Source organism: Podarcis liolepis (assembly GCF_965112155.1).
Source record: "Podarcis liolepis genome assembly, chromosome: 7".
Classification (NCBI taxonomy): Eukaryota; Metazoa; Chordata; class Lepidosauria; order Squamata; family Lacertidae; genus Podarcis; species Podarcis liolepis.
The window spans coordinates 82,279,203-82,294,837 of NC_139561.1; the positions used below are offsets into that span (position 1 = coordinate 82,279,203).

Here is a 15,635-nt window from a genome sequence, read left to right on the forward strand (position 1 = left end):
AAGTTATTCATTTTACAGTATAATGGGGGGACGGACGAGATTATATATTGTGATTAAGGGCAAAAATTGGTGTATAGTAAATTAATAATTGTATCTTAATGAGGCGCTGAGAAATTGATAATAGTGGTCCCTAATCCTTCTCACATAGCCTACAAGTCAAACGTCTTTTAAACTATTTTATGTAAACCAATTTAATATATTTTTCATTGAACAGAGTTTATTCATTTTGGTAAGTAGACAAACAAACTAATTCACTTTGAATCAAGCCCTATTGAATTCAGTGGGGCTTTCTCCCAAGAAAATATTCACAGTATTGCACTCCAGGTCTAAAGTTTGGATCTGTCCTCAGTCAGTATAAGAATGCTCATTCTTTGGATATCACAGAAATGCTGGCTTCCTGCCCTACCTGAATTCCTTTTTCAGGTACCAAGTGGTATTTCTTCTCTATTTCGTCCCGTTTCTTCAGATAACGCTGGTAGCCACCAGGCACAGAATAAATTCCCATCCGGAGCTCATCTTCTAGCTCCTGGGAAAGATCCGTCAGCACGGCAAAGCAGCGGTCAAAAGACGCCTGCTCATTCTTCCTGCAGAACTCTTCCTTTTTCTGCTTCAGCTCTTGCTACAAGAGACAGAAAATTGGCAGAAAGATGATCTGTTAATAATGATGAAAAGCTTTTCCTCTTCAGTGGAAAGACTTACTAACAAGGCCACATCAAAACTACAGTACAAATTTCAATTGACTTAGCTGTCCCCACTCCCACCAAAAATCGTGGGAACTGGCTACGACACCAATGATCTAGAACGGCTGCATTTCTAAAATGTAGGCCAGTTTAAATTGTCTGGCTCCACCCTTCCTAAAGTTTAAAACTAAGTGTGTACCCAATCAAATTGCAATCCTACCAGTCTTCTGGGATATGTGTTTGTCTTCCATTTCATCTGGAGAATGTGTCTTTCACAGGTAACTAAGCGAGCAATCCTACAGCAAGATGCTCCATGATGAACGGGCTAGGATCCAGCGGATCTCTGGCTGAGCCAGGAAGTTCCCCACACAAGCAAGCTATGCTGGCTTCGCTCCCTCATGCTTGGTTCAGTCAGGGATACTCCAGAGTATCCCCCTGATCCCGGTTCAGCCATGACTCACATCTCGAGCTGGCCTAAAGCCTGAAAGGGGGGCATTTAAGGGGCATGATGGGGGCAGGACCGGGGGGGGGGAATCCTAAGTCTATTCTGCTCAGTCATATGACCTGGAAACCCAATGAAAACTCAGACGGCCAAGGGGATGGTGCAGTTCAAACACTTATTTTAAAGGTTTGTTCTACCTCTGCCAGGCTTAAGATTGCTAGGCAAGTAGTAGCTCAATGGAGTTTGGTGTATAATTTTACACCAGCTTAATTTACACTGGCCTGCTTTATGCCACCTTTCTATGTTCCTTTTTGCCTTTGGATAACAAGAGGCTGTCTCCATTCTGAAGTGAGATTTTTAGAAAACTCTGCGAGTTTTGGAAGGCCCTCCTAGCTGTGAGGCTCAGAGCTACGCTAGGTAAGTGTTTACAGTGGTACCTCAGGTTAAGAACTTAATTCGTTCTGGAGGTCCGTTCTTAACCTGAGGTACCACTTTAGCTAATGGGGCCTCCCGCTGCCACCACGCAATTTCTGTTCTCATACTGAAGCAAAGTCCTTAACCTGAGGTACTATTTTTGGGTTAGCGGAGTCTGTAACCTGAAGCATCTGTAACCTGAGGTACCACTGTATTCTGCTAAGTTTTGTTTATTTTTTCCAGATCTTATTTTCTTCTAAACGTTTCCTTCAGCCAATTAACATATATGTAGGAACACAGGAAGCTCCCTCATACAGAGTCAGACCAGTATGGTTTATCCTTGGGGCAGCTCAGCCAGTAGAGCATCAGACTCTTAATCCTGTCTCATGTTAAGCAACCACGTTGAGCCCCATGTTGGGTAAAAATATCCCTGTATTGCAGAGGTTGGACTAGAGGACCCTCGTGGCCCCTTCCAACTGTACAATTCTATGACTCTTTCTGCACTGACTGGCAGCAGTTCAACACAACTTCAGGCAGAGGAGACTCCCTGATATCCCACGCTGGCAGAGGTGTGGTTTTTTTTTTAAAAAAAGAGAACAGATTTACCTCAAGCTTCTCTTGTGATTTTTTTACCAACGCATCGCCAAAAGCACGGGCCATGAAGATGCCAGTGGCTTCCCTCTCACACTCTGTGTGCACCGCCAGCAGCTCCTTGACGGAGCCCGTGGGCAGCTTCAACCGCTGCCCCATCCGCTCTTCGTAACAGGAAATGGCATCACACACAGCTGCTGCGTTCTCAATCTCTGCCAGGGCCAGCACGGCATTCTCCAAGCAGGGCAAATCCCCACTGTTGATAGCATTGACATAGGTCTTCACCAGGTTCTGAAGCACTGAAGAGGGAAGAGTTGGGCAAAGTCACCAGATCAGAAATGGCAGAACAGGGATGCCCATCCTGCTTAACTTTTGTACGCCAAGGAAATGTATCCCGAGTCAAACATCTTTCAAACGTTTGTACTATAACTGGGGACACATCATCCACTGTTCTCATAAAAGAAAAGAAATAGATATTCTGCACAAAACAAGAGGCTGAGAAGACATGTTTTTAAAAGTAATATTGTAGCCCTCATGCCTGTAGAAAATAACCTGAAATATGAAGGAAGCACTTGGGAATGCTTAAAAAGCAGAGATTACTATTCTCCGCCCTGCACCCTCATCTCATTCCTAATTATTATTACCTCTCTATGCTACAGGACGCGGGTGGCGCTGTGGGTTAAACCACAGATCCTAGAACTTGCAGATCAGAAGGTCGGTGGTTCGAATCCCCACGATGGGGTGAGCTCCCATTGCTCGGTCCCTGCTCCTGCCAACCTAGCAGTTCGAAAGCACGTCAAAGTGCAAGTAGATAAATAGGTACCGCTCCGGCGGGAACGTAAACAGTGTTTCCGTGTGCTGCTCTGGTTCACCAGAAGCAGCTTAGTCATGCTGGCCACATGACCAGGAAGCTGTACGCCAGCTCCCTTGGCCATTAAAGCGAGATGAGCGCCGCAACCCCAGAGTCGGTCACGGCTGGACCTAATGGTCAGGGGTCCCTTTGCCTTTACCTCTATGCTGCATATGTATTATTGCCTTCCATACTTCTGGTTCTTGCCAAAACTGGAAGCAGCCCAATCCATAACTCATTGTCAGCACAGTGTGTATCCTGCAGCCGTGGGGCCACACTGTGATAAGTACGAAACAGTACAACTGGGCTCAGAACCCAGCTCAGAACCAATATTTTATTGAATACAAGAAATAAAACATCAACAAAACAAAGAACAAAGCCCCTATATTAGCGGCACCATGGGGAATTAACTCTGCAGAAATAGGCATGGAAGTGTTTGGGTCTATCAATTCTCAATAAATAAAAGGGGAGGGGGTGAACAGGCTTTTTAGTAGCCAAATGTCATGGGTTCAAGTCCTTGCTTGCTGCAGAAGCATAATAAATGATGTAAGAGTTTAAAACAATGCATACAATGTTGCTTTCTGCACAAAGGGCGCAAGCAAATTTCTCTGAAAGTAGAATTTGGGTTCCATCACAGAATCGTTACTGTATTTTATTCTGTGTATATAGTTTTCAAAATAAATTCTAGCTAAATGATGTTCAGCAGGCAATCAAGTGAGCAGTTTACATACAATTCAGCCTGGACGTGAACAAAGAAATTATCAAACTGCAGAGCAAGGCAAACTAAAGCATTTTCTACAGTCAGGTGGGTCACTATTGGTTTCTGATGTCACCTGATCCCTTCTTGACTGGTAGCTGAGTAACACCATTCACCTTAAGCTGACAGCTTCCTACACCCCCAAACTGCTCTGGAGGAAAAAGCCCCCCATCCATGGGGTTCCCAGACTGAGACCAGTTATTAGTATTATTAGAATGGCACTGGGTAAAACTAATTACTTTACTCAGAATGGTTCCCTACCCACCAACCCCAGCCTACAATCTTTTAAAAATGTTCCTTACTTCTCCCTGTCACAACTTGGCCTCCCGGGACTGTCTTGGGTCGAGATGTCTCCCAGATGTGTTGGCAGAAATGAGCCACCGGCTCCAAGAAATCTTCCTCCAAATCATCTTCTTCCAGTTCCTCCAGCCGAGACAACTTTTTCCTGCTAGCTGGGCGGTCAAACGTGAAACATTTCCGCGAAGGAAAGAATCTGCGGATACACGACCTGGGCATGTTGCACCTCTGGATTTGCTCACTATTACCTGGGGGAGAAGTGAGAGTACACAAGACAATCTGTTACTATCACCAAATTCCACAGAAAATGTGCCAACCATCTCCCTGGTGGAGCAAACTCACCTGGTTCCCTGTAAACATTCAATTCTCCATGCCAACTCGACTGACACCTGAGGTCCCAGGGCTTGCTGTAAACAGAGTTAGGATATTGCTCTCTGTTTCAGCACTCCAATGTTATGGCCTTGCTCTGAGTACAGTGGTACCTCGGGTTAAGTACTTAATTCGTTCCGGAGGTCCATTCTTAGCCTGAAACTGTTCTTAACCTGAAGCACCAATTTAGCTAATGGGGCCTCCCCGCTGCCACCGGAGCACGATTTCTGTTCTCATCCTGAACCAAAGTTTTTAACCTGAGGTACTATTTCTGGGTTAGTGGAGTCTATAATCTGAAGCGTCTGTAACCTGAGGTACCACTGTATATATTTCCCTCTTCATAGCGCACTTACAGCTCACATGTGTATATTTGAGATTAGCGGGTAAGACTCCTATGCCATAGGAGTTTCAGGGAGCCCAGTCCAACTGTACAAGCAACTAACCTGGTGCTATGAGGATTTTCACAATTTTGTGGCTTTTAGCTTTTACAATTTGGGTATTGGCATTGTAATTGTTGTAGGGCGTTTGTAAACCTCCCTGGGAACACAACTGAGGATTAGCTTGAAGAGTTATTACTAATGCAGTCTGCAGCCAGAGACATGTGCCTCAGGACCCGGTGGGATATATCTCTGTGTCCTGCTCCATGTAGCACAGGGGAAATGAGTTAAACCTCTTTAGCCCTCAGTGGCTATGTGACTGGATACATTCACGCACTTGAATATTAGGCCTTTTTGACTTAGATCAGTTGTGCACCTCTAAACTAGCGGTGTCCTCTCTCCATCTCAGACACTGCATTTCCCCCCTTGCAGTTACTGTACCTTTCTGCAGTCTCAATGCATTCTCCAGGTACCCGTCCTCAGTGACGGGGTGTCCATCTATCTCCAGCTGTAGTGTGAAATCCCGCACTGCCCAGATGAAGTCTGGGAAGAAACGGACAAATTCGGCAGAGTTCTCCTCCTCTTCATCTTCCCCGGAGGAAGCTTTGGCTTTAATCCTTTTTGTCAGCTCAGTGACGTAGCTGGGGAATGCTAAGGAAAACAATTCCAGGGCTGGTTTGGGGCCTGTTTGAACCTGCAGTTGTGGGCTGGCCGGAAATGATGATACAGCTTTTGAGCAGAGAGATTTACACTACAGAAAGACCACATATAGTCATACCTTGGAAGTGGAACGGAATGTGTTCTGGAAGACTGTTCAACTTCCAAAACGGTCGGAAACCAAAATGCAGCTTCTGATTGGCTGCAGGAAGCTCTGGCAGCCAATCGGAAGCCGTGCCAGACATTTGGCTTCCGAAAATCATTCAAAAACCGGAACACTTACTTCCAGTTTTCGATCGCTCGGGAACAGAAATGCACGAGTTCCAAGGCATTCAGCAACCAAGGTACGACTGTATTGCAATTGTAATTTAGGCAGGGTTTTGTGGCAAGGGGCTGACATCTCTCATTTTCACACCTTAAGGCCAATTCCTAATTTTATGCCTTCTGGAGTTCCTGCCTGCACCCCCACCCCCTTATCTATCTGTAAAACATATCTGTGGAGGTTCCCAATTTGCAGCTGTAAATCACTGATCCACCCCCCTCACAGCGTGTCCCAATGAGCTCCTCACCCACCTTCCGATCCTGGGAGATTGCCTGCCTCTTCTATCGGCTGCATCCCCTCTGTGTTTCCTCCTGCACCACCCCATCGTTCCTCAGCATCATGCAGACCACTCTAAGCATCATGGAGTCTCAGAACAGGAGAGTTCATCCCACCTGCTTCTCCCATGGAGTGAAACTCCTAGGGGGACAACCTTCAACTGCCTCCTCCTAGATCCTCCAGGCCAAGCACACAAGTCCAGCTGGGATTTCCGATGCCCCAAAAGGATACTGCAGGTTCTCCAGCGCATTTTGGTCAATGGTGCCCATGCTGTTGTACACCAGGGTGCTGCTGAGCAGAATGGCCAGGGCAAAGATCCACGAGTCATTATGTGTGTTTCCCTGAAACAGAAATATAAATATCAGATACCACCAGGGGGGGTTTCAGCCGGAACTCAGTTCTGCCACCTCTCTGGTAGACACCATTGCCATTAACACCAGGTCAACACACACCACAATTGCTTCATTACAAAAATCATGTTCAGAATACCACAACACACACTTGTCTCTGACTGGCAACTTCTGCGTTCCTGTGGACTATTTCGGCTGAAAAAAACCTCCTGGAAACCTTGTCACTGAAGAAGCCCAATGGGTGAAACAAGGCTGTATCCTGAGAACTGGTCTATCATCAGCTGCCTTATTGTTACTAAGTAGTTCTGTTTGTTACACTCTTAAGACATAGGATGATGCAGAAGGAAGATATCAGTATGAAATGTCATTGCCCACAGGAACCGTACGTTGTAATCGTTGGACTTGGCAATCTTTGGACTTGACTATCCTTGGACGTTACAATAAAAACATATAGAAGGTTAATAGTAATATGATATGTTATTGCCACCAGGAACTGTGGTTTGCAATTTTTTGATATGACAATTATATATACAGTAGTACCTCGGGTTAAGTACTTAATTCGTTCCAGAGGTCCATACTTAACCTGAAACTGTTCTTAACCTGAAGCACCACTTTAGCTAATGAGGCCTCCTGCTGCCGCCATGTCGCCGGAGCCCGATTTCTGTTCTCACCCTGAAGCAAAGTTCTTAACCTGAAGCACTATTTCTGGGTTAGCGGAGTCTGTAACCTGAAGCTTATGTAACCTGAAGCGTATGTAACCTGAGGTACCACTGTAATGTTATTATATAATGTTATGTTACTTTACAGCTAGTTACTGTGTGTGTTGTGGTATTCTTAACACCAGGTCAGCATATTTTGCCACAAGGCTCTTTCGAAAGGGCTAGTCTTCCGCTGTCATCCCAGCTACCATCTCCCCCAGCTCACCTTCTGCACATCACCCAACCCTTCTGTGTCCAGCAACAGCAGTGTGAGGTCAGGCCTGTGGGGGTGAGGGAGGCACCACATCCAGATGCCCTTCGTGAGCCCCTGCACTGTGGCACCCAAACAAAAACCTGAGGAAAGAGCAGGCAATGATTCAGAGAGAGAAAACAACAGGTGCCATGGCTTAAGGCGCAGGGCACTGGGAAACCCCACTGAACTCAATGAAACATTTGTCACAGCCCCATCATAGCTTTAAAGCACACTCACCCCCCAAGAATCATGGGAACTGTATTTTGCTTGGGTGCTGGGAACAGTAGCTCAGCAAGTAGTAAACTACAGTTCCCAGGCTTTAGGTTTATGGTGCAGATGTGACCTGACTTCTGCGTAAAGAGGGATCAGATGTTGAACTCTTTCTGGTTTAAACCCCTAGCACCTGTCCCCTTAGTGAATGAAAACTTAAGTGCACATAACAAAGAAGAACCTATGTAAGCTGTAAAGTGTCGTGCACATTGAACTTGGGACTAGGATGTGGAAGAACAGAGTTGGAGTCCACACGGGGAGACATTGGGCTAGTTCAGGGGTCAGCAACCTTTTTCAGCTGTGGCCCGGTCCACCGTCCCTCAGACCCTGTGGTGGGCCAGAGTATATTTTGAAGGGGGGGGTGAACAAATTCCTATGTCCCACAAATAACCCAGAGATGCATTTTAAATAAAAGGACACATTCTACTCATTCTGATTCCAGGACTGTCTGAGGGCTGGATTGAGAAGGCGATTGGGCCGCATCTGGCCCACGGGCCTTAGGTTGCCTACCCTAGTTGCTGTCTCTCAGCTGAAACTACCTCACAGGGTTTCTGTGAGCATAAAATGTATATGGGGAAAACTGAATACCACCTGGAGCTCCTTGGAGGAAACTTGGGGTATATATATACGTAATAAAAAATAACCTGTCGTATTTCTGGACCCTCCTGTGAATTCTGCTGAGTGGGGACCCCAAACCTCTGCCTCAAAGTCCTATCTCCCCTCTGGTTCTGTATAAATATTAATTTACACCTCTTCCTCCATGCTTCTCCCCAGGCTAGGCAGAAAACCCAGGGGCTCTGATACCCTGTTCCAGACACACCAGACTCCACTGCCTTGCTCCTCATGCGAAGCTGCTAGACTCCAGCCCTTCCCTTGAATAACGGGGAATATTCATGAAGCCAGTCACCTTTTCTCTTGCCGGCAAGCCTGTTCATGAGGTAGGACTTGCCAGTGCGGTACAACCCCACAATGGCCACCACCACCACCGGCTGGCGGATCCTGGCAAGCACCTCTGCAGCCTCCCGGTTCACCACAAGCTTCCCGTCCAGCATGTTCTCAATTAGGCAAACAGGAGCCGCCATGTGGACCTGCCCTGGGGCCATCGTGCAAAAGATGATGGGTCTGCAAAAGGAAAACAGAGGAGCTCACAACACAGTGGAAACTCAAGTGTGTCTCTGCCTATTAGTGAGTCAGTGTTTCCCAAACTTGGGTCTCCAGTTGTTTTTGGACTACAGTTCCCATCATCCCTGACCACTGGTCCTGCTAGCTAGGGATGGTGGGAGTTGTAGTCCAATTCAATTCAAGTTTGTCTCTGCCTGTGAGCCTGTGAATGAGTGAAACCTGACTGGAAAAAGAGTTCAGGAAGGGCACAAATCACGATTCAGTTTCGCCTCACTGGGATCCCAGATATCTTCTGGAACCTGAAAGTTACCCAGTTGGACATTCTCAGGATAGTTGTGACAAGTCTACATCTGTCCTAGATGCTGTCATTTTTCTTTCATGCACACCTGGAAATAGACTTTGTCCATGCTGTCACCATTCCCCCCCAGCACCACACCTATGGCTTTCATTTTATCGGAACTGATGTGAAGCCGGCAGAAGTGCCCCCCTCCCCATTTAAGAATACATTCTGGCGTGCCAACATTTTAATTCCCGCCCCTCCCGTGCCTCTGTTGCAAGAGCCACGTATTATTTATACTATCGGCAAAAGTTGAAGCAAAAGTTCTAGCTGCACGCTGCAGGCTTGAAAGCAAAAGTCTCCACTGCAAAGGTCAGTGCGGGGGGCGGGGAGGGCGCGGCACGGGACTTACATGTTTGGTTAACCCTTTCCTTTCCTTGCCAGCCACCTCCCCGCTGCTAGGATTCCCTTCCTTGCAGGTGTGTCAAAACTTGAATATTGGGGAGGCCCAGGTAAGCCCCACCCTGCATAATCGATCACATGACACGGTGCACACACCCCATTTGAATGACAATGCCCTTCAACTTGGGGTGGGGGTGAGGGCTCAAATATTTTATTGGGGGAGCAAAAACCCCTCGGCCCCTCCGAATTGGCTCCTACACTCCCTCGGCTAAGATTCCCGCGCCGTGTTTACCTTGCAAAAAGAAAAGAGAGCTAGGGGTTAACAACAACAGCGACATCGCGAAGCTGCCGTTTCTTACTTTTTGGTGTTGTTTTCTTTTTTGCAGGGACGGGCCTCGGGAGGATGGGTCTTGACCGGACTCGATTGTTGCGGGTTCTCTCTTGCAGACGAGCTGGCAGGCCGGCAGGAAGAGGGAGAGAGCGCTGCTCGGAGTTCCCAGCGGAGACGGCGGGAGGGGACGGCAGGAGAAGCTCAAGCCTCGCCTTCGGGGTAAGAGCAAGAACTCGGGAATTGCAAGACGCTTTTGTGGCTCGAAAACTCTTGCAGCGCCCCAGCTGCTCTTTCAGGAAATGGGAGGTCGTGGCGACCAATCAGCCTCCTTTATTGCCCTGGCGAGGGCTTCAATATATGCGAGGACCGAAAGCGAAAGTGCCCGGGCTCCGCCCCTCTTTCTCTGAAAGGAGCGCGATTCTGGGAAACGAGCAAACAGAAAGGCAGGTGGAATTAAGCAATTGGGGGGGAGGGCGGAATCCTTCCAATAGCACCGTAGAGATCGGCTAAGTTTGTTATTGGCATGAGCTTTCGTGTACATGCACACTTCTTCAGATACACTGAAACAGAAGTCACCAGACCCTTATATACAGTGGCGTTTCGTGGGGGGTGCAGGGGGGGCCGCCCGCACCGGGCGCAACATCTGGGGGTTAGGGTTAGGGGGCGCAAATCCACGGGTTAGGGGGCGCAAATCCACGGGTTAGGGGGCACAAATTACTTGCCTTGCCTCGGGTGCTGACAACCCACGCTACGCCACTGCTTATATATAGTGAGAGGGTGGGGAGGGGTATTACTCAGAAGGGTGGTGGGAATGGGTGATTGCCTGATAGGTGTGGTTAACGACTGCAATTGGTCTTACAGGAAAAAGCAAGGGGTGAGATGGCTAAAAATAGCTTTATCATGTATAATGAGATAAGAATCCAATGTCTCTATTCATACCAGGTATCTCCATGGTTTTAAGTTTGGTGAAGGTAAAGGAACCCCTGACCATTAGGTCCAGTCGTGGCCGACTCTGGGGTTGTGGCACTCATCTTGCTTTATTGGCCGAGGGAGCCGGCGTACAGCTTCCGGGTCATATGGCCAGCATGACTAAGCCGCTTCTGGTGAACCAGAGCAGCGCACGGAAACGCCGTTGACCTTTCCGCTGGAGGTCTATTTATCTACTTGCACTTTGATGTGCTTTTGAACTGCTAGGTTGGCAGGAGCAGAGACTGAGCAACAGGAGCTCACCCCGTCGCGGGGATTCGAACCGGCGACCTTCTGATTGGCAAGTCCTAGGCTCTGTGGTTTAACCCACAGCACCACCTGCGTCGCAATTCAGCAACTTATTCTGAAATTCTTTTGTAATAAGACAGCTACTTTGAGATCTTGTATAGAATGTCCTCGGAGATTGAAGTGTTCTCCTACTGGTTTCTCTGTCTTGTGATTCCTGATACAGTGGTACCTCGGGTTAAGATCTTAATTCGTTCTGGAGGTCCGTTCTTAACCTGAAACTGTTCTTAACCTGAAGCACCACTTTAGCTAATGGGGCCTCCCGCTGCCACCATGCTGCCACTGCTCAATTTCTGTTCTCATCCTGAAGCAAAGTTCTTAACCCGAGGTACTATTTCTGGGTTAGTGGTGTCTGTAACCTAAAGCGTCTGTAACCTGAGGTACCACTGTACCACTGTATGTCCCATTTATCCCCTGGCATAGGGTTTGGCCTATTTATCCAATATAGAGAGCTGAAGAGCACTATTGGCATTTGATGGCATACACAATGTTAGAAGATGAGCAATTAAATAGTCCTGAGATGGTATGTTTGATGTTGTTGGGGCCAGTAATGGTGTTGTCCAGGTGTATGTGACAGCAAAGTTGGCATCTGGCTTTATTGCAGGCTCTGGTACCAGTGTCCATGTTAAGTCAGGTTGTTGTATTATTGTGGGTGAGGAGTTGTTTAAGATTGGGTGGCTGTCTGCAGGCAATGAAAGGTCTTCCTCCCAGAGCTTGAGAAAGAATTAAGCAATGGGTGTGTGGGCGGAGGGGCGGGCCAGTTTCCTAAGACACTAAATAGCTCAGGGTCCTTAAGAGAGAGAGAGAGAGAGAGCATGAAGAGCTGAGAAAGAACCTCTCCAAAGTGAATGAGAGGTAAATTGACAAATGCAAGTCCACAGAAGCAAGTGGGAAGTGATACACGTCGGGCAGCTGCTGGGTGTCCCTATAACCCCAATCTGCCACGGCATATGGCCCACTTTGTAGTTACTACACTACAGGGGTGCCAACTTGAATAAAATATTGGGGGCCCAGGTAAGCCCCACTCCACATAATCGATCACATGGTATGGTGCTCACACACCATTTAAACTTTTGTTGGGGGGGGAGCTGGACCCCTCACATATTTTAAGGGGGGTGGGCAAATGGACCTCGGCCCCTAGGAGTTTGTGCCTATGCTAAACTCCACACATCCATAGCTCCATTGCTTGACTTAAACCCTTGGCATTTGGGGGCTGGGAAACGAGGGAAGGAGATAGTTTGCTATCTGCGTGGGTCCTGACTTCACCCAAACAGTCCCAAATACACACACAATAGAAGAAGATCTGAACAAACAGAGCCATGGTCAGGGACCCTCCCTATCTATTGCAGACAAAGGGAGGCATCATTCTGTCAACAGCTAAATCTGGTAAAGAATTCCTTGCAAGACCAGAACAAACATCATGTGAGGCACTTGCAAAAGTGCTAACTCCACAGTTGAGAGCTCAGTGGACATGAAGGAGATGATGTTAAATGGCTGCTGGTTTTCTGTGTTTCCACTTTGCTGGGCATGGGATCTGGTTGGTTCTGTTCTTGGCTGTAATATTTGCCACAGCCTTACGGGAAAGATACAGTCAAACCTCGGTTCCCAAATGCCTCTGTTTTGGAACGTTTTGGTTCCTGAACACCGAAAACCTGGAATTAACTGCTCCGGTTTTCGAATGATTTCCGGAAGCCGAACATGCTACGCAGCTTCCGTTTTGAGTTTTCCTATTGTATTGAGGCTTCCGCTTTCAGTTGTCGAACGTTTCGGAAGTCAAATAGTCTTCCGGAACAGATTATGTTTGACAACTGAGGTTTGACTGTAGCACCAAGCACCCTCCTCTCCCTCGCTTTCCATGAACCTATTCAAACTTTTCCCAATGGTTATTATTCCCTAAATCAGGTGCACATCTACAATGGGAATTACAAGCCTGGTAGATGAAGGGAATGCAGTGGATGTAGCCTACCTTGATTTCAGCAAGGCATTTGACAAGTTGCCCCATGATATTCTTGTAAAGAAGCTGGTAAAATGCGGTCTTGACTCTGCTACCACTCAGTGGATTTGTAACTGGCTGACTGACCGAACCCAAAGGGTGCTCATCAATGGTTCCTCTTCATCCTGGAGAAGAGTGACTAGTGGGGTGCCACAGGGTTCTGTCTTGGGCCCGGTCTTATTCAACATCTTTATCAACGACTTGGATGATGGACTCAAGGGCATCCTGATCAAATTTGCAGATGACACCAAACTGGGAGGGGTGGCTAACACCCCAGAGGACAGGATCACACTTCAAAACGACCTTGACAGATTAGAGAACTGGGCAAAAACAAACAAGATGAATTTTAACAGGGAGAAATGTAAAGTATTGCACTTGGGCAAAAAAAATGAGAGGCACAAATGCAAGATGGGGGACACCTGGCTTGAGAGCAGTACATGTGAAAAGGATCTAGGAGTCTTGGTTGACCACAAACTTGACATGAGCCAACAGTGTGACGCGGCAGCTAAAAAAGCCAATGCAATTCTGGGCTGCATCAATAGGAGTATAGCATCTAGATCAAGGGAAGTAATAGTGCCACTGTATTCTGCTCTGGTCAGACCTCACCTGGAGTACTGTGTCCAGTTCTGGGCACCACAGTTCAAGAAGGACACTGACAAACTGGAACATGTCCAGAGGAGGGCAACCAAAATAGTCAAAGGCCTGGAAACGATGCCTTATGAGGAACGGCTAAGGGAGCTGGGCATGTTTAGCCTGGAGAAGAGGAGGTTAAGGGGTGATATGATAGCCATGTTCAAATATATAAAAGGATGTCACATAGAGGAGGGAGAAAGGTTGTTTTCTGCTGCTCCAGAGAAGCGGACACGGAGCAATGGATCCAAACTACAAGAAAGAAGATTCCACCTAAACATTAGGAAGAACTTCCTGAAAGTAAGAGCTGTTTGACAGTGGAATTTGCTGCCGAGGAGTGTGGTGGAGTCTCCTACTTTGGAGGTCTTTAAGCAGAGGCTTGACAACCATATGTCAGGAGTGCTCTGATGGTGTTTCCTGCTTGGCAGGGGGTTGGACTCGATGGCCCTTGTGGTCTCTTCCAACTCTATGATTCTATGATTCTATATATGGTGTAAGAATGCAGCCTGTCCTATGCATACTTACTTGAGAGTAACTGCTGAAATTAATACGACTTCAGAATAGACACACTCAGGACTGCACATTTATTTTATTTGAAATTTACATATATCTGTTCATAAACTATATCACAGTGGTTTACAGATTTAAAATACAACGACAACAACAACAACAACAACACAATGCCCCATTGAAGCTGGGCAATAAGAGAAAGAAACACAAAACAGCACAGGCCAGCTGAAATAAACAGGGTTATTGCTTTGCTTTTCTTATTTAGCCAGCAGGAAGGCTGTGACAGTAGAACCATTTCTTGGAAAGCAGTTCCTCTTATGACTTCCTCATTAGACAGAAGCTGGACCAAGCCATTGTTGTAAGTTCTTCCTATGAGGGAGGCTCATATGGGAGGAGACATCCCTTGAGGAAACCAGGCTGATCACCTTTTAAAAGTCATAATCAGCACTTCAAAGTGATTGCAGAAATGATACTTCAAGCAGTACAGATGGCTCAAAACAGGCAATGTGGTATTCAACAGCTCATGCCAGTTAACAAGCAGGCTGCCATAATCTGCACTAGTTTGAAGTTTCCAACTGTCCAGCCTTGCGGTTATGTCCTGACTTCCAGGCCTCTTTATTTGGTCCTCAAAACTCCACTGTGGACAGCTTCTGCAGTAAGCATAAGCCCTGAGGTATTGTTCCTTTATGCCTTGAGACTTAGGAGCTCCACTTCTGTTTCCATGGCCATCAGCAAAAACCTCTGTCTTAGCAGCCCCTAGAGAGACAAGGAGTACACAGTCATTGTTCAACTGAGAAAACAGATGAGTGAGGGCAACAGATACAAACTCACGGTGGAATCAGGCCTGTCTTGGGTCACAAGGCCCACGTTGCCTTTGGTTACAAAATAAACATGCATTTCCCAGCATGCTGGAGAGGGGCTCTCTGAAAACACTTTATCCTAGCTGGAGATGATGATTAAATTTTATATCCCACCCATCTTGCTGGGTTTCCTCAGCCATTCTGGGTGGCTTACAACATACCATATTTTTCGCCCTATAGGACGCACTTTCCCCCCTCCAAAAATGAAGGGGAAATGTGTGTGCGTCCTATGGGGAGAATGCAGGCTTTCGCTGAAGCCTGGAGAGCGAGAGGGGTTGGTGTGCAGTGGAAGTTGCCCACAAGAGATAGAGAATACTTGGTCCTCACTCTCTTGATGATGTGGGCGGACACTTCAAGGCCGTTTGGGTCTGCAAATTCTTTCTCAACGTAAGGAAGTTAATCAAGCCGTGCATTCCACATCGATTATCTCTGATTCTTTGGCTTCAACAATCTTTCCCTTTTCAGTGCTCGCAAGCCTGGCAAAGACCTATGTCAATGCCATCAACGGTGGGGACGTGCCCTGCTTGCAAAACGCAGTGCTGGCCTTGTCCCAGATCGAGAATTCGGCTGCTGTGCATGACTCCATTTCCTGTTATGAAGAACGGATGCAGCAGCTGCTGCAGCTGCCGACCGAC

At 47.2% G+C, this 15,635-nt stretch overlaps 1 protein-coding gene across 1 annotated transcript in view; it reads right to left on the minus strand.

Moving 5' to 3' along the window:
* LOC310711100 (uncharacterized protein) overlaps nt 1–10,044 on the minus strand; it is a 41,009-nt gene extending 30,965 nt beyond the window's left edge. Inside the window, exons 1-8 of the mRNA XM_083512573.1 lie at nt 9,764–10,044; nt 8,511–8,725; nt 7,307–7,434; nt 6,264–6,373; nt 5,219–5,418; nt 4,037–4,279; nt 2,143–2,426; nt 407–619 (exon numbers count right to left, since the gene is read on the minus strand). Coding sequence (XP_083368699.1) covers nt 407–619; nt 2,143–2,426; nt 4,037–4,279; nt 5,219–5,418; nt 6,264–6,373; nt 7,307–7,434; nt 8,511–8,706 — 1,374 coding nt within the window. The 5' untranslated portion in view covers nt 8,707–8,725; nt 9,764–10,044. The remainder of the gene's footprint in view (nt 1–406; nt 620–2,142; nt 2,427–4,036; nt 4,280–5,218; nt 5,419–6,263; nt 6,374–7,306; nt 7,435–8,510; nt 8,726–9,763) is intronic.
* Between the last annotated feature and the right edge of the window lie 5,591 nt (nt 10,045–15,635).